At 33.4% G+C, this 25600-nt stretch overlaps 1 protein-coding gene across 3 annotated transcripts in view; it reads right to left on the bottom strand.

Annotated features, from left to right (window-relative positions):
- The window catches only part of LOC105231797 (protein similar), a 167510-nt gene that overhangs the window by 48683 nt on the left and 93227 nt on the right, over window positions 1–25600 (bottom strand). For all 3 annotated transcript variants that reach the window (XR_007422018.1, XM_049450419.1, XM_049450418.1), the window contains exon 8: window positions 809–1998. Coding sequence is in view for 2 of the 3 variants with exons in the window: in XM_049450419.1 (XP_049306376.1) it covers window positions 809–1998 (1190 nt within the window). In the remaining variant the exon portion in view is untranslated. The remainder of the gene's footprint in view (window positions 1–808; window positions 1999–25600) is intronic.

Here is a 25600-nt window from a genome sequence, read left to right as displayed (position 1 = left end):
AAATGAATCGGAAGTACATATAAGTAAAACAAGAAAAAAGAACGTTAACTTCGGCTGCACCGAAGCTATAATACACTTACTTCACAGGTTTCTTATAGTATAGAAAGTTATAAAAAAAATCTGTATCTCTATTTTGATAGGTCAGTTTATATGACAGTTATATGCTATAGTGGTCCGATCTGCACAATAAGATCGGTGATTGTAGCGCTGCCTTTCACAATAACACATGCCAAATTTCGTGAAGATACATCAAAAAAAAGTTTTCCATACAAGGACTTGGTTTGAATCGATCAGTTTGCATGACAGCTATACGCTATAGTGATCCGATATCGGCTTTTCTAGAATAAAATAGCAAATTCTTGGAGAGGAAAAGACGTGTGTAAAAATTCAGATGGATAACTCAAGAAGTTAGGGACTAGTTCGTATATACATACATACATCTATGGACCAACAGAGGGTCCTCAATATTTCCTTTTGGGCATTATAACGATAGATCAAAAAACATCCCATTAAAATCTATAAATTCCCGACAATTTCCTGTAAAGACATTCTAAACAACCCAGAACCGTTAGAACTAAACTAGCGCTACATAAATATGTCAGTCTGTCTGTCGCTTTCAATGGCAATTATTATGACTTCAAAGCGCAAAACTTAAAACGATAATGATTGCCTCTATATACCTATGTTTATATGTATGTATGTACTATGTATGAGTGTAAGTACGTATGTGTGTGACTGACACTTAAAGTAAATTAAATGCTACGAAATAAATAAGAAATAAGAAGAAGAAGCAGAGTGTTGTACTCACTTGTTAACTCATTTGTCTCATCCCCGAACGACAAAAACTTATTCATATCTTGTGTCTGCTGCTGTGTCGGTGTCTGTGAGTTCTGGTGGTTCTGATGATGTTGTTGTTGCTGTTGTTGTTGGCCACAGAGTATTGCTGCTGTCACCGTTGTTGGTGTTATAATGGAATTGGTTTTAGCAATGTGTTGTTGTTGGCGATTGCACAACTGCGAAATCGGCGTAAATACGGAAGCCGTCACCGATTGGGCGCGCGGAGCGGCGTTTAACGTCGGCAACGACGGTGCATTTGCTGCACTCACGAATACCGACGAAGTGCTCGTGGTCGATGGTACGGGCGTTTGTAGTGGCGGCGATGACGCGCTTGTTGTTGCTGTTGTAGCCGTTGTTGTATGTGTACCGCTCAAATCGGCCAATGTAGCCGGACGAAATACCGATGCGGTAACCGACTTGGGGCGTTTCTCTTCGAGCGATTTCGCCAAGAGCAAATTCTTATTGCTAGAGACACTAGTGTTATTATTATTGTTGTTGTTGTTGTTGATGGTTTTATTGTCGCTGCCGTTTAAATAATTCGATTGTAAATTCTGACGCAATGGAGAAAGTGAATTTTCACGTACGATCGTTTTATTAGCGTCGATCAATTTGGTGGTGTTATTATCTAATGGGGGTGTGGCGGCGCAATTGTTGTTGCCTGAGGTAGTGGTTATGGTATTAGAGGGATTTGCGTTAATTGTTGCACACGTTTTTTCGCGTTTAATGGAGGAACATAAATTATTTGTATTGTTACTGTTGTTGTTGTTGCTGTTGTTGGTTATGTTTATATTACGATCCTCGTTGAGATCGTTGTTGTCGGTGGTTGGGTTGGTTAGCGTTGACGGTGGTGAGTTGGCTGCTTTGATCGAATGCAATTCGATTTTGCAAGATTTATTAAGGATTTCTGGATTTTCTTGTTCTTGTTTCAGTTTTGCTTCTTTACTGCACTCTAATAATTTCTGTTTATAGTCGTCAGTTGAATTGTCGTTGTTGTTGTTGTTGGAGTTGTTGCTGTTATCGTTGATATTCTCTGTGAGATTGTTGTTGCCACAGCTATCGCCAATGTTGCTTTGATCGCTTTCGCTGTCGCTTGCCTCAACTTTAAGCTTGCTTGCCTCGTATTGTGCAAGTGAATAAATCTCATTGTTGTTCTCAAGATTGCTGCAAAAATTTACACATATCGCGAATTTTACATTATGGGCATTTTTTGTTGTTGTATTTTTATTGGTAATCGCTTTGGCGATTTGCTCGTGTAATGCACACACTCGTACACAATAATGGGAAGCATGAAACACTCGCGATTTGACGGATAGTGAAAATTGATTGACGGACGTTTTGAATATTTGCACTTTTTTGATATGGAAAATATATATTATTTTTAATTAGTTGATATTTGTGTTTTAATTTTCTTTTTGGATATTTTCTTCAATTTTGAATAATATTTTTTTTTTTATTTTTGTTTGAAAATAATTTTTAAATATTTTCTAAGTTGTTATTTAATTATTTCATTGTTTTGCAGTGTGCGATATATAATTTTAAATTATTATTATTTTATTCTTATTTTACTAAAATGTCGCAAATAATATAGTTTTATTTATTATTTTGCTAAAAAATTTAATTTTAATTTGAAAAAAAAAGATATTTTTTAATCATATGTTATTTGAATTTTATAATTTTTTTAGATAATTTTAATTTTTTAATTTTTTTTTTTTGATAGTTTTGGTTTACTTTGCTTTAACAATAATATTTATAAATTTTATATTTTTTTTATCATGTGATACTTTAATGGTTTTCATATGGTTTAATTTTTGAAAATATTTTGCTTTTATTATTTTTACTTTACTCTTTGTTAGCATCTATTACTGACTTTCATTGATTATTTTATTATTTTATTGTAGAAGTATATGTATATTATAATATTAAAAAAAAATTATTGATTTGACTATAATTTTTTATTTAAACATTTTTGGAAATATTTTAATTTAGTATTATTTTATTTAAAATACATGATTTTCACTTTTTCAATTATAAATTATTTCTTTTTAATTATTAGATATTTCTATATTATAATTTTTCTTTAAATATTTAATATTTTTTTTTAAATAATTTCTTATTGGAAAAAATTTTCTCTCTATTAATTTTGCATATTTTATCACGATTTAATAATGTTTTTCTTTCGATGTTCATTAATTTTTTAGCAGTAATTATTTTTAATGACATTTGATTTTATTAAATAGCCTCAAGTGATACAATTTCAAGCAATTACATTTATTTTACTCATATCATACATTTACATATGTATGTATGTAAGTACATATAATTATATCCGCACTCGTGCGATATTTTGCATACTTATTAGCGCTTTCAACAATGAATTCAAAATAAAAACTCACACACACACAAACATTTGTTCAACAAAAACTGCCTGTTAAATATTGCGTCATTAGAACATACGCATCACGTGATTTTCGTTTAGTTAAGTACTCCCATATGGCAGCAAAAACGAAAGAGAAAAGTAAATAGTATGGTGCGAGATCGTGTAATTGCAATTAGTTGCAAAAACAAAAACAAATGCAATTAAAAAAGCAAAAAAAAATTTAAAACCAGCTATTATATAAAATATCTATATAAAACAACAAAATGACTTGCCGCAAGCAAAAATAGCAACTGTTGACGTGCGAAAGAGAATGAATGGCGTGTGAGATTTGGAGAGTGCTGTGATTTTTTGCCCCCCACATAATGCACTCAAAAATGACACTGCAACACATTTGCATTGCCGATTTAAAAGTGTGTTGACAATTCATAAGAGCATGCACAGTGTATGCCTGTGCTCTTAAGTGCATATTTAAGCGCGCTTTGCGCTCAAAGGCAACAACTACAAGCAATGTTGTGCAATGGCAAACAGAAATGAGTAGTTGAAATGCACTCTCGTTGTTGTTATAAATTTTGTTGTTGTTGTTGTTGGGTAAAAAAAGTGTTTTTGCTGTTGTTTTTTTTTTGTTTTTGTTGTTGTTTTCACATAAATCTGTGTTGCTGCTGGTTTTACATAATTTTTCGTAGTTGTTGTTTTTATAAAAAAAGTCGCTGTTTTTATATAAATTCTTTATTGTTGTTTTTATACATTCTTTATTGTTGTTTTATATCAATTTCGTTATTGTTATTGTTATTATTGTTGTTGTTATTGTTTTTTATAATTTTTTTGTTTGTAACCCTGTTCTCTCATTTATTTTTTTGGTTTTTTGTTTTTGCCTCATCTCCATATGCTCAATTAATTTTTTGTTGCACACTTTTTACCGGCGAAATTGGCGCACATTCGAGTTGTTGCCCGTTTATAGCTGCAATGTTTGCAACGAAAGAGCGGCTGCGCTGCTGCTGCGCCTATGTAAAGTTGTATTTATATGCATAAATGCATTTCCTTTACTTTGCTTGTTGTTGCTGTATGCTTTATACATATATTTGAAATGGGTGGATAGCGAGATCCCCAACAGTCTTTTCCATTGCTTTGTTCTAACATTTCGCAATGAGCAATATATTGCAACACGATAAATGCATTTTTAACTGAATAACTGTATACAAAAAGTGTTTTGCATTACTGTAGGAGAATATTGAGAGTTGCCTGGCACACACTCCCGTGCATATTTACACATATTGCGTTCTTAAATATTGGCTATTTGAAGAGTCAACATTAGCATAGTTTATTGAAAATAAAATATTATCGCATTCAGTTATAAATAGTGTGTACATATGGAATATACGTATGTATGTGTGTATAAGCAAGCAATTATAGCAATAAGAAATTTGTTTGTTTTGTGCACTCAAGCTATGGATGGCATTCAATTATTGAATCGAAAAAAGAAATCAGTGAAATAAAAACTAAAAAAATAAGTAAATATATAAAAAGAAGTAATAAAATTGATAGAAAAAACTGATTTTATTGATCTCTGTTTTTTATTTATTTCTTCTAACACGCCGGCATTACGCAACAGAAGACGAATTATTTTCCATTAGAACGCAGCAGTGTCAAGCGACTGTCGAACTCGAAGCATGCTGGTCACGCGTGCAAGTCGCCAGTGCGCACGCAGCAATTAAAAACAAAATCACAGAAATTATAGATTGCAAATCGAGTGTTCCAGCGCTGAAATGTCAAGTAGTCAATTGGACGATCTTGATTTGAGCAGCATTCAAAACTTAATTAACACGCTTGAAGTGCTGCCACGACATGCCGTTGTGGTGTTGCTGATAACACAAGGCCAACGCTGTGGGTGTGTCTGAAAGTGACAACAACAAAACGCAGCACAGCGTTGGCGAAGAAGATGCTCTAATGAAATGTTCCCACGTCAGTTGGGTCAATAAAACCGGAACGGAACCAGATTTTTATACGGCGAAAGACCGTCAACTCGACAGCATTCCTCAAACTTAAATATGTGGGGAATGTTTACTAACGCTACAGCAACAATAATAAACACTTAAACACAATTAATTCAGAGAATTTTATAGTGAAGTTCAAATTTCAGGTTTACTACTTGGAACAAACACGCATAGAAATTGCCGTAAACATGTTTTTTCCAGAAATAATTTCAAGTTCAACGCTTAACTACTGCTATGATAAGCGTTTACGCCAATATATATGTACATACATATATGTATATACTTATATATAGAACTATATATTTGAATAGCAACACTTATGCGCGCTTAAAATACATTACCTAACCGATAACACGAAGGCAAAAGTTTAGACAAGAAGCAATAAATGCTACGATTAAGCGCCCATGCAACTGATAAACAAATTTTTGCAATATTTGAATACTTGAAAAATAAAAACTCGCCTGATACGCAATCTGAACGAATGCGACCGGTATCGCACGATGTTTTTGCGTTTTTTTTACTTCTTCATAGATGCTTTTGATGTACATATGTATGTATGTATATTTGCTCTAATGAAACGACAGGGTATAAATACGCTAGGGAGTGCAGTTAGACGCTTATCAGCGTGAATGGCAACAATGCTGATACCAAATCAAGGCAGCGACCCAACGATTTATAATACACATTAGCACGACCCCATCAGCCGGTAGCCGGCATGTAGACTGCATGGTCTGCGTCTGATAAATGTTCGGCGAAAGTCAGTCTAAAGGTCCACGTGCTTATTTATGGTAGCCATGTAAGTTTCCGAGCGCTTCAGATATGTGCTCGAAGAAGGTTTTCAAAAACCTCTCAGCGTCAAGTGGCGCAAAAGAATGGCTAACTAGCCAAGTGGTACGGCATGAATAAGCGCTGGTGTGTGGCTAAGAAAACGCTATTCCGATAAGATAATATTGAATAATGGTGAAATGTTTGCGCTAATCAAATGTTTAATCGCACACATTATCTTAACTTTTTTGTTCAATTTCTAAGTTTTCCAACTTGCGCTTTTGGCACTACTGCTAGCGGTGGGTGTTGTTGTTATCTATGCTAGAATATCTTAAAAAAATGAATGTTTGCTTTTTGGATATTTTTTCTTCGTTTTCTTGGTTGTTTTTGTCTTTAAATGAGATATTTATAGAACTCCAACGACGACACGGCTGTAGTAGATCATGCCGCACATGAGTATGACAGCAACAAAGTGTGGTGGATATCAAGCGCTGAGTGCGTGCAAAACAGCTGAGTGCCGAAGTCGAGCGATGACACCGCCAAAGAATACCAATTGCGGAGGCGACGCTGATACCAGCAAATATTTATATATTTATTTATTTAAACGGTATATAATTATAAATAAAGACAACGGAACGCTTTTAGCGAAGTCAGTGGTGGGTTTGTATGGTTGATAAAGGCTTAGAGCGAATATAGATAATAAGAGGATAAGTATTTGTTGAACCACACCTAGCTAAAAGCCACTAAATACAAAGCAAACGAGAGACAATTTATGAAAAAGACAGGCAAAAAGAGATCAGCATAAAAATGAAATTAGAAAACAGCGGAAAACAGCGATACTTGCATGGGGTGCGCTCAAAGGGTGGTTTCAAGATGCAGGGTGTCGGTTTGCTATGCTAGAAATCTTCATTATAAAAGCCAGCTGCCTCCAACGGCGCGATAAAAGCTACCATGCTAAAAAAAAAGTATGCAAATCAGTAGACAAAACAAAAAATAAACATGAAAAAAAGGGCAAACAAAAGAGTGACGTTTGTATGTCAGTTTGGCAAATTCGCAAGCAATGAGTACGAATCCTTGTATGCCATTTTTGTGATTGTTAATAGAAATATTCACATACAAACGACAGCTGGCAGCCCACACCCTAAAAATCAACAAATGTATTCAGTCATTAACGCAAAACATGAAATTGAAATGACTGTTTACAGTAAAACTTACTGGGTTTAAGGGTTTAGATCACTAGAATTTTCAAAAAAAAAAATAATAATAATTTATAATTATTGCCTACTGCTTTTTAGTAATATCAGATGGAAGTTCAGTGTAATTTTAGTTGAAGTTTCCTCATACAAGACCTCAACGCTTTTTGAACTTTAAGAGCGACTTGATATCTAATTTTGATACTTTGTCTAGCCCCTTAAACTGTGAAGATCCTGATCCTAGAAATCTAAGACAATGCTGGTCAGAAGCATAGGAGGTGTTCCAGCGTCACTCTTATGTCTACTTCCTTGCACTTACATGCAGTACGAGTATTGTTCGACTACTACATGTGATGCGAGTAGGTTGCGACCAGTCATTGGTCGAACACACGTCATGCAGTAATCACTTCGGAAATCATCCCTTTCGGAAATTTCATTGTATATCGTTTGTAGTGACTTTCATATTTCCTCTACTGGTTCAGTAGCCAGACAGATGGCACCTTTGGCATCCTCATCAGATATTTCGTTTCGGAATTCCTTTGTGGCGTTGTACCCGCAGTATGTATGCAACTGCCTTCCGGTAGCGTAAATTGTTTTTAAATAATTTTGTTGTTGTTTCTTGCATTGTTAGCTATCTCAGTCCTTTTCTTGACCCCAATTACTTCCGCTTGGAAGATACTATGGATTTCCGGTAGCTTGAAGGCTTGACTGAGTTCAAATTTTAACTGAAGCCTATTTTCAAGTTGTAATCGAAAAAAGATCATTCGTCTAAGTCTTTCAGAATTATATTTCAAAGACCTGCTTAAAATTTCATGAAGATCGATTGAGTAGTTCTCGAAAAATCTTGCCAACCGACCTCAAAAACACAGTTTCGAGAAAAACGCGCTTAAAGACGTCGCACTTACTTAGCCTAGCTAGCCTCAATTGCACAAGTTCTCAAAGCTGTATCTCCGAAACTATTAGTCAGATCAAATTGAAAACAATATTCCAGAGATGTTGTGGAATATCAAAAGACAAAAAATGCTTTTTTGAAACTCGTAATCAATGTAACCCCTTAAGGGCTCCAAATTTTAAAATTTAATCTGTGAATTGGAAGTTATAGTAGCCGACACAGCTCATTGAATATAACAAAAAGCTTAAAAAAGCTGAAATTAAATTAAAATAACAAAACAAAATTATAAACGAGTATGTACATACATGCATATGTTATATATAATTTAAATACATAGGTATGTACAAAAACTACAGATCGCGTGATATAGATCAGATAAAAAATTAAAAAAAAAACAATAAACAGGAATATAGTATGCACAAAAAATATTGTTAAGCGCTACTAATAAAAACAAAAACAAAAACATTTACATGCGCACTCAAGTAATTAATTAATTTAAATACATACATATGTATCGAAGTACATGAGGGGTATGCAAATTGGCTATGTAATAGCACGACTGCAGTGATTTGCAAACAGCAGCAAATGCGATCGGATCAAAAGAAATTTACGACACTAAAATAGAGAGATAGAAACGGAGAAAGGGTGCCCCGCCCACCTAAAACGAGTGTTGTGAATAACTGAATGCAACGATACGAATGTGAATGACGAACGACAGAGGCACATAGAGGCGCAGATCAAATGCATGATGATTTCTCTTAAACAAGGCAATCCCTAACAACTGCCACGCTCTTAGAGAACGACAGAAAACAAAAATAAGAAAATTAAAAAAAAATACTTAACAAAAATATAAAAAAAAAAATATTCTACAAAAAAAACTAAAACCAAAAAAACATTTAAGTGAATTTAATTCAACGATTTCATTGTAGAAAGCATTACTTAATTGTGCAAATAGCCGAAAAAATACAACAAAAAGGAATAAATTGAGAAGAGCGAAGAGCGGAAAAGAAGACTGAAATTTTTGTATGTGCAGCAACAACACTGTGCGCATACGAAACGTCAAGTTGACAGCTAGCAAAAAACACCATAAAGCGTATGAAAAAAGTAAATACAAAAGCAAAAAATGCATCGAACGATCGTATGCAAACAGTGGGTATAAGGTAAATAAGGTGAATTACACATATTTATGTGAGCGAAATGTGTTCAAAGAAACGTGACACAGTATAGGAAAAACAATTAATAAATAATTAATTTTGTTGAAGTGTGAGTAATTATAATTAAAAGAAATGTTTTAAACATTATACGAACTGAAGTGCAGATTTCGCACTCAAACGAGGGGGGACATCCGTAGTTCTCAGAGCGGCCCCGTGCTCTGACTCAATTTTTTGCAAACTTTATCGCCACAATAGATGGTTGAAGGGCCCCACACAATATTTGTGTGTGAAGTCCTAACCGGACCTCAGTTTTATCTCTACTGCACCGCTCCCTATAAATTATATGCAAATACGAAATTGCATACTGATCACCAGCTAACCACAACAAGTAGCAGTTGGGGCGTAAGAGCGCCGCGAAAGTATGCAGGCGCAGTTAAACACCCACAGCGCGCGGCAGTTACAACAACTACGAGTGGATTTGTAAAAAGCAGCACTGCACAGCACACAAACAAAAGCAACAAATAATATCTACTCTGTTTTAATTACAAACCACTTTAGCGCATTAAGTTACCTATGTATATGTACATATGTACAGCACGGGCACAAATTGCAGGCAGCGGTACGGGGGGACACGAAAAACACAACAAATGCGCATTTATAGAAATTACAAAAGTACCGCGTGTAAATAGTAAGCTATAGTGGTTTTTCATTTCGTATTTTATGACAACGCTATTTTAATCCACACAATTGTTGTTTTTGCTATATTTGTTGCACTTTTAATGCGTATAAATTTATGTCATTTCTCTATATGGTTGACATTTATTTGTGTTTTACTTTTTAGATATCTCATTTTGCACAGATTATACATATGCACATATGTCACGGATGACGTTTAGTCAATATATGTATGGATATTCATATCTATATCTGTCATGTTGTTGGTAATTCATAAAACACAGATTTGCGCGGAATTTTATGAACAATTTTTATTATGTGCACAAATAAAGGTTGATAAAAGGCGAATTCGCACAAATTCGCACACACAACAACACAAATATTTGCACAAAGGCCTCCTTGAAGGTATACATAAAACAAAAAAATAAGCTTCACTGCTACCCTTCATAAATACAAACGAATCCTTACAAGAATTTGGGTTTGTACGGCAGCTATATGCTATAGTGGTTCGATCTGAAGAATTTCATTGGAGTTTGCACCATTGCCTTAGAAGATAATCCATGCCAAATTTAATGATGGTATTTCTATCCTTCTTAAAAACATTTGACACCGATCGTTCGGTTTGTATGACAGTTACATGCTATAATGGTCCGATCTGAACAATTTGTTCGGAGTTTATACGGTTGCCTTGGACAATAATCTATGCTAAATTTCGTGAAAATATCTCCTCAAATGAAAAAGCTTTCCATACAAGCAATTTTCTCCGTTCATTCAGTTTGTATGTCAGCTATATACTATAGTCGTCCGATATTGGTGGTTCCGACAAATGAGCAACTTATTCTTCAGATTGATATGCATGCATACAGACGGACATAATTTGTGGTAAACACAATAAGAGAATACCTTGTAAGGGGTATAAAACCTATGTTGCCTTAAAAGAAGCAATTTCAAATGTACAGAAGCCTAACCGTCTTATGCTTAACCCTCCCCACTTCGCACTCAACACGCAATCTACCTTCTTTTCACACAATTTTTTATTATTTGGTTTGTACTTTTCCATCGCGTTGCTTGTGCGCTTTTTCTTCGCTTTTTTCAATTTATGACAGCAAATTTTGTTGTATTTTACTGCTTTGCGCTCGATAAAAAAGAGACTGTGCTGAGGGTAGACAAACCAGGATCGCGTTGAAAGCTTTTTGATTCAAAAAGGAAACCAAAACTTCTGTGCAATTGTTGTTATTATATAATTCACCAGTTGTTGCGACTAATAACAGTCTACAATTAATTTCAATTATGCTTGCGAAAAATATATGGTATATTGTATATTTATTTATTTCTTCTTTTTCCCCCACTTAAGCACTGTCACAGCCATTAATCAAAACATATTAGCGAAAAGTATGCACAGAAAAACGTCAGCAATACGAAATGCAGAATGAAGAAACTAAATAAGCGTATGTAAACTGTCTGCAGAGAAGACCGAGCAAAACATGAAAACAAAAAAGATTCGAAAAATACTAACAACAAAGCGCCTGACATTAGACTAAGCAGCAGGATCTAACCAACTGTTAGTTCGTCTAGTTATAGCAAATGGCAAAAGTGCTAATTTCTTGTTACTTTTTTATGTTTTGTTGTGTTTTTTTTTTTAAGTTTTGCGCATATTCTGCATTTCACACTTACACGGGATTACGTTTTTGGCAAACATTTTTTAGGTTATGATATTGTTGTGTAAAAACTTTGGTACAAAATTGCTGCAATATTATTATACGTTTTTTATTTGGAAATAAAATTGCTATTTAATTCGTGAGTTGAAATTTATGTATTTTTTAAATTATTATTAGAGTTTAAATTGATGTATTTTTTAAGTTAAACCGTACAATTTTTCTGTTTAAATAGGCACTAATAAAATTTTTTAACTTAGAGATTCGTTAATCTTACAAATTTTCAACCGAAAAATTTTTGTGCTTGCAAATTTTCAGCAAAGAATTTTTTTGAAATTTTTTTATTTATTTATTTTTATTTTTTATTTTTATTTTTTTTAATTTTTACAATTCTTTTTAAATTTTTTAATTTTGTTACGCTTATTTATTTATTTATATTTTCCATTTTTTAATGCTTTCGAAAATTTTATTTTTTAACAAGCTCGTTTGAAAATATTTCGCTACAATTCAAAGCATATCACGGAGTAATTCACTTTTCCCAATTACTATATAGCTATGCGTGGGTGTGTATGTGCTTTGCACGAGAAAATTGCTGTCTGCTTGCTTTTGTAATATTATTTTCAATAACTGAACAATAATTTGAAAGTATATCTGTTTTTTTTTATTATCTAGCCAAAAAATCACACAACGAAGCGCATTCTTTGAACCGTTTGTTCCTTCAACGAAAATCGCATTTATATTTTTAACTTTGAATTTTACATAAGAGCACATATTTTACTTTCACGAAAGCTTAATATTTTTTCATGCAATTGCAGCCGCGAATTTTGTCGCAATTTTATTTTATTATTTGTACGAAAATCTGTAACTTAAATTTTACTTTAAATCACTTCATACGCGTAGGCGGTGTAATTTTTTTCCTCTACCTTCCCTGCATACGCGCATTATATCACTTTAATTTTACCTTAAATGCTTAATTCTGCGTTTTGCTTGTTTCAATTTGCGCAAATTTAACTTTCTGAATATATCTCGTGATTTACAACGCGTTTAGTGAGAGAATATATTTAAGACAAATAAAAAAAATTTATAAATTTAAAATTTTCATTTTTCACAAAACAGTGAGCACTTTTGCAGGCGGAGGCACGTCAAAAAAATATAACCGTATTGCAATGAAAGATATTCCCCGTTGACACAACACGCGATCTTTTTGACATTTGCGCCTCTTTTCTTTAATTTATACTTTCTTCGCGAACGTTTTTCGAGTGCTTTGCAGATTTTAATGAGTTGCAAATTTTTTACTTTTTTCTGTGAGCTTTTAGCAATTTTGTTTACCGCACTTAGTGTACAAGCGTTTTCATGCTGTGAGATTAATTTTATATACTATATACACTTTGCTTACAGTTGTTTGCATTTCTTTGAAGAATAACAATTTTCTATTTCTTTGCAATTCTTTTAAATTATTGCAATATATTTGCACGAAGTTTAGAATCACTGGTTTGCTTAGTTTTCAAGCACAAATTTTTTTAAATTAGATGATTTTATTTAATTAAAGCAAAATTAAAATTATAATTCTAAAGTTTCGAGTTTCTGTTCCGCTCTTAGACACACAAGCGAATTCGTCAACGTTTCTACGAGCAGTGCACGGTTTGTCACTACAAAACGAAGCAAACGCTGGCTAATAGCCTGACTGTCTGCTTTAAATGCCACCGAGCAGCGGAGTGAAATGCTCGGCGAGTGTAAACGTGCACGGAGCGGCACAACGAACGCCAGTTGGCTCACGCGATGTGCCCACTAGGCGCCCCTCGCAATGCGCCACCAACAATCTAACGACACTCGCTCGCAATCCGCCAGGTACGCACACACGAAATAATTGTAGATGTGTATGCAGTAAGAGCAGTGAAACAAGTAGGAAACAAGTTGTTCACAAATGAGTGCGTCGCACTACTTGAGTGAGCGCATGAGTGCGATGTGAACGAACGAGTAGAGTCAATTACGTTAGGGAAGTGTAATATGTACAACAAAAAAGCTTTAATGCAGCATCTACCAAATAAGTAAACACAAACGTAGCGCATATAAAAGCGCAGAGATATGTACTCAACAGCTGTGAGCGTGCGACCAGTGTAAATGCAAGCGATTTGTGCGCAAACTCTGTCTAAGAGAAATTACAGGGACGTGTGAAATGAAAGCAATAAAAGTTTAAATTTAAAATTTAGTGATGAAGCGAGAGTATCTAAAGAGCGCTATGAGCAAATGTAAAAAAATGTGAAAAATGTACAAGCAGAAAGTAACTTCGAGATTGTGATCCACCAAACCATTGTAAATTGTAGTAAATTCTAGAGAGCGAAATTCTAAGTTAGCAGAGAAAATTTAAGTAAACATAAGATCAAGATATAAAACAAATAAAAAATAACAAAAGCATTAATTGTTATTAGTATTTTTGCTGACACACCGTGAGTTTTTGTCGTGGATTGAAAGTTCCTAGGGTTTTATAGGTAGTGAGTAATATCGGAAATTTTATAGAGCGTTTCGACCAGCGAATTTAATCAATGTATAAAGCATTTAATATTAAATTTTAGCTAAATTTAAATCGCAAATATTCATTAAAAAATCGATTTTTTAATTTTATTTTTTAATGTAAATATTAGGTTGAAAATATCTCTCTTCTTAATAAATTTAAGAATACACACAGAAAATTTAATATCGCTCCGGGGAATATTTTCGAAATTTGAAAAGTCGTTTCAGAGTGTTTGTAAGGTGCATTCCAAACTTTTAACACATTTTTCTCAAAATACTGTTTCCAAAGTCGGTGACGTTACTCGAAATCGGCTAAACCGATTAGTCTCAATTTTTAACACGAGCTACTTAAATATATTTTTTAGTAATTAAACGAAGATTTTTTTTCACCGATAAATATATTTTTATAAACAATTTAAGGTAAAAATTTTGGTAAAAATTTTTTTTGTTGTTTTTTTTTTTGTTTTGTCAACAAATTGTATGGTTTTTTAATTTCAGAGAATTAAGTTCAGAGATATAATGGTCATCGCAAAAACTCTTTTTTGAGAGAAGCTCCCGGAGATCAGCTGTAGTTTCTTTCCGAATGAATATTTTACTAATACTAAAATACTAAAAATACCAAACATGTGTACAAATTTTTGGATCAATAAATTTAAACTTTCTCAGAAAAAATTCGGTTTTTCGGTCTTTTAACTGCAAATAACCCCTAAAAATATGAAAAATATACCCTAAAAATTAAAAGAATACAAATAAAATAAAAATAAAATATTTCTCTAAACAACTTCAAAATCATTAAAAGTCAAAGCTGATAAAACAAAAATGATACCCTCATTTTAAGTTTCGTAGTCTAAACGCCGATCTAACACGAATAGTTTATATGTAAGAGAGTGTAGGCAACAATAATTCTTCCTCAATATACTCTCACCACCCAATTCATGTTTATACCTACTGGCAGATTGACTGCTATGGTTACATACATACATACATATGTACATACATATTAGCAATAATATATGTATGAATGTTTACATACATTTGTTTGCTTATTTTTTACTTCAATGTGAAGGAGAGATAACAAATAACAAATAGTTTAAATTATGTATGAATGTATGGGAAGAATTTACGATGGAATGCCCAGGCCAAGTCCATTTAATAAATAAAACAAAAAGCTAATAATTATTAGATTATGGAAGATTTTGAGGAAATTGCGTTGATAAGCTGATGATATAACTAGACATTAATTGATTGTTATTATTTTCGGCAAAATGATCACTCAAAATGATCATTAAAAAGTGTTGGTAAAAAGCCAAATCTTCAGATGCCGATACGGTGCGTCTGTCCGAAGAGCGCACACAGTGTAATTGGAAAATTTTCCAATCCATAATAATTAATGACACAATGTAAAGTAGCAATACAACATTTTTTGTGTTTTCTATATTGCAACAACAACAACAACAGCATTAGCAAGCACACGCTATACTCTAATTACTATCCCTGGGGTCTCGTATCATTCATTTTACGAGTGTATGCCAATTCCGTTGTTTGCATGCGGCTTATTTAGAGCAGTGTAAATGCATTATTATGACAGGTATTGTTGTGATGACTGCTAATAATAACAGTAAAGCCTTATTTGCACAAAAAGTACGCGGTGTGCCACTGATAAAGTTGATAACACCTCAATTAGCAGCAGCGACAGACGCGTCAAGTGTGAACAGGTATATTTATGTATATTAATATGTACTATATGTATATGTATATACATACATACATATATATAATGGGTGTTTTTTTGGTTTTGTCATTTTTAGAATGACCATCAAGCGCGTCGCATGTTCAACTAATGTGACAAAAACGAGATGGCCACCGTTCCCGATTCTCACAAGAAAATTCTGTTCAGCGTTGCAGCTAACTTTTGAATGGATATGTTAATAAAAATTGTCGCAATAGGACTGACGATAATCCGCAAGCCATTGCTGAAACGCCGTTACATTCTGAAAAGTTACAGTTTGGTGTGCTCTGAGCTCATCGGTCCATATTTCACCAAAACTGAAACCAGCCATAATGTTACAGTCAATCGGGAACGCTATAAAGTCCTGATTAATCACTTGTTCGTGCCTGAAATGGTGGATGTTAATGTGGACGACCTTTGGTTCCAACAAGACGACTAGACGATATGTCATAGTTACAACGAACGAAACAATCAGTTTTTGAAGTCAACTTTTGGTGTAGGCATTATCTCGCGCCGTGAACTTGTGTGTAGCCTCCAAGATCGTGCGACTGGACTATTTTTTGTAAAGTTATGTCTAGTCGCCTAACCACGCAGATAACATCAAGAAAATTGACGCCTTGGAAGAGTATATTCGGCACGTTATTGCTGAAATACCACGATTTGCTGCAAAAGTGGTCGAAATTTGGACCGCTTGGCTGGAATTTATTTGAGTCGGTCGGGGCGGTAACTTGCCCAAAATCATTTTAAAAATGTAATGACAAACCTTTATCTTATAATAAAGCTAAATTCTTGTCTAAAAAACACCCTTTATATATAAAAATGTGTGTGTATGTATGTATATTTGCATTCATCTTAATGATGATAATTATTATTTCACATTTAGTTTGCATTCTGCGCATATAACGGAGTTTAAATATAGATTAAAGACTCATTCACTATATGTGGTACATATGTATGTATGTAGTTAATACTTTTTAAGTACTGTTCACATACTACATACAATGATCCCTAAAATATTGCTGCCATTCAGGCATGTGTTACCGAAAAAAGCAAAATGGTCGATTCCATGTCGTTCTAAAAAATTGTGACTGTCTCAAACCACAACCTGGTACTCGTATTCAAATAAAAATGTTCTTACTCAAAACTAAAGCCATTGGACCACCGTAAACGTCAAGAATTTACTGATTTTACCTTGGAACAACTTGAAAACGCTAACGAACAAAAATCATCTTTTCCGATGAGGCTCACTTTCATCCGAGTGGTCCACGTGCTACACAGCGCGTGTAACAACCGTATTATTGCGAGAAAAGTTTGGAGATTCGGTTATTTCACGAAGTTGTGACATTGAATGGTCTCCATAAGGCATTAACAAGCATTACATATTATTATTATTTATAATAAATATTCATTATTAATAATAAATATTCATTATTAATAATAATTTTTTTTTAAAGCAGTGTTTTTTCGAGCACAGACTTCATTACTATATTCTAATTATTTTATTTTTGAAAAATAAGCCATGCATAAAATGAGGTTTAGCACAAATATCCATGAAAATTTAGTGTAACCGCGTTATCAGGCGCACTTCTGAGCCACATTCATTAAAAAAATACAATTTTATAAGCGCTACCGTTTTGAAATTAGTGAATATTTGCGAAAAAAGCAGTTGAAACTGGCACACGTAGGGTTATCAGCAACCCAACAGTGTGTACAACAAATAACACAACACAACACTGTCAATTAAAAGCTACATAAAGTCAGCTAAAATGTAAAACAACGTAAAATCACTTTTCATAGGTTCAAGAAAAACGATAAAATGGAGACCACTCATATTGAAATAAAATTTGGGTTTTGATTATAATATGGTTAGATATTAGAATTGGATTGGCGAAAGCTGAAAATTTTATGCAACATTTTATGTAACATGATGTAGTGAATCATAAGCAATAAAAAACTCAATTTCGATTATTTTAATGATACGTTATTTTGCTTTTCAGGTGACGTTATATAACTTGTAGCTTCAATCAACTTTAATAGTTGATGGAGAGATGAGTGGCCAAAAACTATCCAACTGCGACTCTATCACACCGTAAACACCACATACTTTTTGTACAGCATGTCAATTTATGAATATGCACATATGCACTATTCGTCGATAAGGTTCAGTTACTTTCGAAAGCGCATAAAGCGTAAAATCGAGAAATGTACTAGTAAATATATAAGTAGTACTTGAATGCACTTGATTATCTCTGCTCATCCGCCTAGCGTGGCCTTAATGCAAAAATAAAGCAAATCAGTGTTGAACATACATATATAACACCTCATATACAGTAGATCACGTGTCAAAATTCGGAAATAGAACACAAGTAATTATTGAAGATAAGAGACTAAATTAATTTCTGAGAAAAAGAAGAAAAAAGCGCTAAAAATCTGCTGATCTAGATTAAGTTATTGAAAAATATATTTGTGGAGACTAATATTGCATATACCGGGCCTTAAATACATATATGTATAGTATATTGTGTAATTTCCATTAATACTTTTTATATTTCTTTAGCAGCTTTGGTTAAAATTATTTTCCTAGAGCGATAATTTTCGTGTCTTAAGTTCACAAATGCGACACAAGCAACAATAAACAAGTCGTGCGCCACCTCAATACAACATCCTTTTTGGTATTACGTGGGGATAAGCTCTGTAACATGACGTGAACTCGGTCTTGAAGCCAGCCATGAGGCGATAAACAAAAATCAATACGAATCAATCGGCTTTGGCAATACCTAAACACACAAACACATACACACAGGCAGACAAATGTTCGTTATGAATTTTAGAAACGCGAACTATCATTCGAACTGTCAGCGACAAGCGCACGTGTCACTCATCATTTCATGGAGCGGCGCATTTGTTGAAGGTAGAATTTGAAATGTCTTCTTCTTTATAAATAAATAAACGAAATTATTGCCGTTATCGCATTTAGATTGTGCTCTCTCTACCTTATGTAAGCCAAATCAACAACCTCGCGCCATATAATGCCCACTCAAGCCGAATGACAAACAAACAACGGCAAATGAAAAAAAAAAACGAATAAACAAATATAATAAATAGAATAAATATAATATGTATAATATAATAAAAAAGAGATATTATAAAGCGGTGACAGATCAAGAAAATTACTAATACTAAATCGAAGTATTGCGTGCAGAGCGGATTTGAAAATATAGGGTGAGAAAATATTCTAATTAATAAAAATGTTTACGAAAAAGGAAAATAAATTGCCTACGACATTAAACGAACAACATAAGGCAAACCAAAAGGCAAAAATGTGAAAAAAATTTGTAAAATCAATGAAGCCTAAAATTTCAACAAATTAAAATGAATAGATTGGGTTAAGATTAGCTGGAATTAAAAAAAAAAAAATAAAAATAAAAAAAAAAAAAAATAAAAAAAACTTTTTTTTGGCATTTTCTTAAGAGGTTACGTGGATTTATGGGTTTAAAAACAATCAATTTTTTATTGTCTTATTAAATTCTACAACACCTGTAGAGTATTGTCCAAAATTTTCAAGTTGATTCGAGTAATAGTTTCGGAGATACAGCCTTGAGAACTTGTGCGCTCGAGTCTAACTAGGCTAAGTGCGCCAATTTTTCAATTTTTTTCTCCTTCGTCCAAGTTCTAAGGTAAGGTTATAACTAAAACAGGTATTTGTTCACTTTAGATGATCTTGTACGGAGCTATCCTGCCAACGCGGGAGCATCTTTTTACCGAGGGGCCATTGAAATGGCTGAGTTCAAAATATTTGTTTCCAAAGATTTCAGAATTTCTTTGTTAATAGAGTATGTTTGTAACAACAAAAAATTCTAATAAGATGTTTCATTTTTTATAAGAGAAAAAATGTTGAAAAAAGGCTGCTTTTTACGCTAGGAAACTCATGTAACCCTTTAAAGTATAATATCTTAGAAATATTCTCTGAAATTTTTCAGTAAATTCGACATATACTTCTGAAGTTATTTCATAAATAGCAAAGAGTTTTCGGGTCCTCTGGAACGTTCGCGTTAAACTTCAAGATATTTTACTCAAAACTGTGTGGTATCTTAGCAATATTAGCTGAAAATTTTAAGTAAATCTGACAAATACTTTTCGAATATTTCCATAATTAGCAAAGAGTTCGGGGACATTCTAAAAAGTTCTCTCAAAATTGTGCTTGTTAAACTGGAGGCAGCGTAGCTCAAAAAGCGCTGGGTAGATTTCAATGAAATTTACAATACAGCTTTTTGAGAACTTCAAAAACTAGTGCAACTGATCGAAGGATCCATATTTTATAAAATGAAAAATTAATCGTTGATCTTCCCCCGAAAATATGAACTTTAGAAAAATATTTTTTGTTTTCAAACTTAAAGCAAGTTCAGTGGAAAACTTATTTAATAATGCTATGTTTTTACTTTTTCAAAACGAAATAATTTGCTGACAAAAAAAAATTTTTAAATGAACATTTTTCATAACTCTGACCACACCTAGCCCATTAATAAATAAAAAAGAAAATGAAAAATTCAAAAATATTAAATAAAAAGTTTCTAAATCTTTACCCTACAACCTTAACTGCTCGATTTTATGCAGAAGTGTTGCACATGCGGTGCATGTTCCAAACACGAAGCACATAAAAATCGCAAACGATATAAATCGACAGACAAAAGCAATGCAAACACAAGCCCAAAAATAAAAAAAAAAAAACACTAAAAAAAGAAATATAAAAAAATTTGAAGTGAAAGAATGCAGTGCATAAAATTGAAAATTCGAAATGTATTTTTAGCCGATGCTGGAGTCAAATTCTCGCCCATCTCTCTATATATGCATGAAGGCAAACGCCAAAACACCACGACGCGACAGTTGCCGACCAGTAAGCGCTGCACAAATGAAAATACACATAAAAGTAAAACAATAAAAAACTGAAAACGTAAATGTGGGCCGAAATAAAATAAAAAAAGAGAATTCAAAAGAAATACTAAAAAAAACTAATAAATTAGGAAAAGAAAAGAAAAGTTAATGAGTTAAAAAAAATAGAAAAATATATATTTAAAATTAACACATTAAAAATACATTTACAAAAAAATTAAAGAAGAAGGAAAAACAAAAATCAAATAAATTGTTTAAGGGGCACATCTAGTGTGACAGTCAAACAAAGCCTCAATTTTTGGGAATTAAAAAAAAAAAAGTACTGTATCGATTATTTAAAAATTTTCAGAAAATAGATGTAACTGTTTCAAGAATACCAGAGAAACTCTTGAAAGAAAGAAAAAAATATTTGTTGAGCTATACGAGATGTTGTTGTTGTAGCGGCAGAATTCTGTCGAGTAACAGTCCTTGGCCGGAAAAAAATTCGGTTCCTTTCCGGTTTCGTAGACCAGGCTGTCGTCGGAACGGCAGCTATACAAGATCTACGAGGCGCTAAAACATAAAGTTCTCCACTTCACGGATTCCGGCCTGCTCCGTGAATGAAACTTCAAAATAAAAAATTTTCGTTAAACTAGAAAAAAAATCGAAAAATGAGAAATCGCACTAGGTGTGCACCTTAAGAAACGAAATACCAAAGAAAAAACGAAAAATCAAAAACTATGCCACATGTACATCTATCAACAAATACATTAAGTTCCAAAAAACATGTGTACACACACATATGTATAAGCAACATGTATTTAACGCCAACGAAAAGGAAAAAAATTGCCTGCCAAACCAAAAGAGAGTGTGCACGAAAGCAGAGTCATTGAACCACCACTGCTGCTGTGGCCGATCGTACGGATCGTGTAGATGCGATGTTGCTGTTGAGCGTGGGTAAATTGTCGTCGCTGTCGGTGATGACAGACAGCAATATGACGAAGTGTGTGAGTTGCAGTGGCGAACAATTTTCAAGTACAAGTATTCGTACTTTTACGAAGTAGGCGGCTAATTTGGGTTTCTGAGGTAAGAGTTGGAGCAAATGCTTGTGGTAATATGAAACGAATCGAATATTTTCGAAACAAAGTGTATAAATTAGAGTTTGGAATTTGTTGTAGCAAAGGATTTTATATGGAATGATGCCGATTTGAAGCATATAACTTGCAATACATATATACATATAAGAAAAATATAGAAGAAAATTTATAAGATACACGTATGAAAATATGGAGGTATGTATATATGTACTTATATAGTATATGAAACAAAGCCATACTTAGCCAAGTTTCACTCCAATCTTATTGCTCCCACAGTTCATTTATGCTCATAAACACTACAATTTCATAAATTTCTTTTCATATTTGCGTTATCTTAGTTGCGCTTTCTCATTTTCGCCAAAAGTTTTATTTTCATTTTTTATGTTTATTGTTCACTTGCTTCTTTGCTTTCAAGAGACCGCGCGTTGCGGTTGCCTGAAGAAACACACAAGTAGGTAAATAATCATGTGGTAGCCCGCGGCAACAAAAACACGTTTAGACAATGCATTATTTTTCCTTTTTTCCTCTTGCCAATGCATTTATGACAACCCGAAATCGGAGTGCAAATTCAATTTTATGGAGTTGTGCGAAAAAAAGGAAAAACGAAAAAGTGTGATGTGTCTAAATGCGTCCGAGAACAGCCGAAAATCAGGAAGAACACAAGCGAGGCAAAATCATCCCGCTGACAAGCATCAGCAAGTCCATCAGGCAGACAGTGAATGACAGCATTTTCCGTTACATGCGTCGCGCATGCTCCTTCCACCCATTGGTCTGGTCTGAGTAATTACAGCGACCGCCAAATATGTCCATTTGCAACCAGTTCCACTGTTCGCGCGATTTTAAGAACTTTCTTGCTGTTTATGATTCACGGTGCACGATAAGCGGTTGCGACGACTTTGTGCTACATGATTCACAAAAGTAACGAAGTATTTTTGTGATTCCCGTCGTTTTAATTGGAAATCTTTTTTTTCATGTTTTTAGTGATTTTTCTTTAATTTAGTTGTGGTAAAGTATTTCTTATCTGCCTTCAGATATGCACAGTAATTGCGAAAAAATGGTTAGGTACACCAATTGTTTAAGCTTTTCGATATGATCCCATACTTACAGTGGAGAATTTTCTAGCAGAAAGTGGAAATAGCAACAAATATATTTTCTACTGCTAGCTCTAAATAAAAAAGTCATATAGTGGAATTTCAATTAGACAAAGATATAACTAAAAACAATAACATTTTTAATAATATTATTAAAGTCTTAGGATTTAACAAAGTAGCAGGTGGGTGCGTGACAACCAGGGTATGTATTGAAATCACAAAACTACAAAAAATAAAAATAACGAGCTAGAAAAAAACATCAACTTCGGTCGAAGCTATACTACTTTCAACAAATAAAAAGCTTTTATTCAAGAACTTGGTTTCGACCGGTCCATTGGTATGGCACCTACACGCTATATGGTCCTTATCAGCGACTCTGACAAATGAGTAGCTTCTTGTGAAGAAAAGGACGTGTTCAAATTTTCAGATCGATATCTTAAAAACTGAGTGGGAGTTCTGGTATATACAGACAGACGGAAAGATGTTCAACAAACGGACATTGACTCGATTCGTCACGCTGCTCATTTATACTTGTATACTAGGTTTACCAAAAAGAAATCCATTACTTTCTAATATTATGTATAGGGCATATAAGTCAGGTTTCGATGGCCCTGGAGTTACACATTGTACTAGAAACCTTTTGAAACCATCCTCGATACAAAAAGAAGCTGCTTAACCACAACAAAATCGATCTATTTCTACAGCCGATGGTAATGAGCCGCGCAAATGGTGGCCAAAAGGTTTGACGGGGTCAAGATGGTTTTGCCATGTTTTTGGTGAGATTGACAGAAAACCATCAACAGGAAGCAATCATCCAGAAGCGGACAGCTTTGGCCAATAAGAGAAAAGTTATGTTCCGCAAGACAACGCCAGACCACCCATAGCGTTAGGGACTCGTCAGAAGAGCGTCGCTTGGTGAGGAGGTTTTTATGCCTCCAGCTTATATAGTGTAGACGTAGCAACAAGTGATTACTTGTTTTTGCCTATGGCCAAGAGAGGATTCCGAAAATCGACTCACCCAGTTTTTAGCCAATAAGAACGAGTGTTTCTATGATAGACGGGTTTTCAAAATGACCACAAGTTAAAACAGTGCATATTCTATCCTAGACCGGATAATTCTGAGAATTTTCTAACTGAAACCTTCAATTTAATTCAAAAGTAAAGGATCTATTTTTACGAGCCCAATTACTATACACTTTATATGGTTTCTGACTTTTCCTTCTGGGTGTTACAAACTTCGTGGTAAATATATTCCTCCATAGACCCACAAAACGCGTATCTCATTTACTATTCATACACGTTACTGCGTTCTGGCCCTTTGTTTGCACCGCTGAAGCGCTATAAAATGTATTAAGCAATTCCGTTTAACAAACTAATGTCTTCTTTATTATTAGTCACCTAATGCTGGCAAGATTAATTGATTAAATATTCAACACTGATACTAATACTGACACTAAGGCCGACAAAATTATTCATACCTACTTATTGACACCTGCGTCCACAAAACGAAATTTCAATGGTATTGAACGCATAATAAATAATAAAAGCACGGAAGCCACACTTTTACTGACCTGGACGCATGCGACAAAAATTATTATTAATTCTTAAGAAATACAAGAGGCACGAAGTAAAAGCAATAAAAAATGTGAAAAAAATTAAATAAAAAAAAAAATAAAATAAAATAAAAAACTTAAAAAAAATTTTAAAAAGAAAAAAATTAAATTTGAAAACCATGAAAAAATAAAAGCAATTTCAAACATATTAAAAAAAATACAAATAAAAAAAATCTTAAAAAAAATATTCATAAATTAAAAAATATACATACATACATATGTATAGTATTAGCACCAACTCAGAAAAAGTCCAAGAGATACGAACAAAAATCAATCAGAAAAATGCAAATAAAAAAAATTTAAAATAAAACAAACTAAAAAAAAATTTTAAAAAAATTTTTAATTAAAGAAAAAAATATAAAAAGAAAAAGATAAAAAATATATGGATATAAATATAATTTAAATTTAAGAAACATTACAAAATATATTAAAACAAAATTAAAAAAATTTTTTTTAATATAAAAAAATATAAACACAAATTTAAAAAAATACAAAATACAACAAAGAATTAAAAAAAAATTGAAAAAAATTTAAAGAAATTAAAAAAAAATATATAATATTTAATTATATAATAAAAAAAATAAATATTAAAAATAAATATATTAAAACTATATAACAAAAAAATTTAAAAAACTCAATTATTAAATGCAAACAATAATTTCAAGAAATCACTGAAGCAATGGTCGAAAATAAAGTGGAAAATGACGAAACCGACAAATGGCTTGGAAACAATACCAACCAATATTAATACATATTATGACTATGCATTATGAGCACAGCGGATGAACGGGCGTTCGGGCTGACTGGCCGGCTGAGCACTCGAAATGCACGTATGCGTAGTGTTACGGCCGTATTGCATTGAGTTAGAGGGAAATCACGTAAGCCAAAGCGCGAGTAATGCCACTTCTAGGAAAGACCAACAGCAAACGGCGCTCTTCAGCGTACACGATTTCGAAATTTCATTGTACAATTTCAAAATCACGTAGTTTTCACACATTTACAGAATTTCAATGAAATATGCCAACCGCCAATGGCAACGTCATCGCCACCGCCACCACCACCATCATCATCGTCATCACCAGCGCCATCAGCTGGCCACACCGAAACCGATAACGCTGCCGCACCTGAAGTCAACGTCATCAGCATGAGAC

Source organism: Bactrocera dorsalis, chromosome 2 (assembly GCF_023373825.1).
Source record: "Bactrocera dorsalis isolate Fly_Bdor chromosome 2, ASM2337382v1, whole genome shotgun sequence".
Lineage (NCBI taxonomy): Eukaryota > Metazoa > Arthropoda > Insecta > Diptera > Tephritidae > Bactrocera > Bactrocera dorsalis.
The sequence above is the reverse complement of the archived record's forward strand: the minus strand, read 5'-3'. Positions and strand labels throughout refer to the sequence as shown.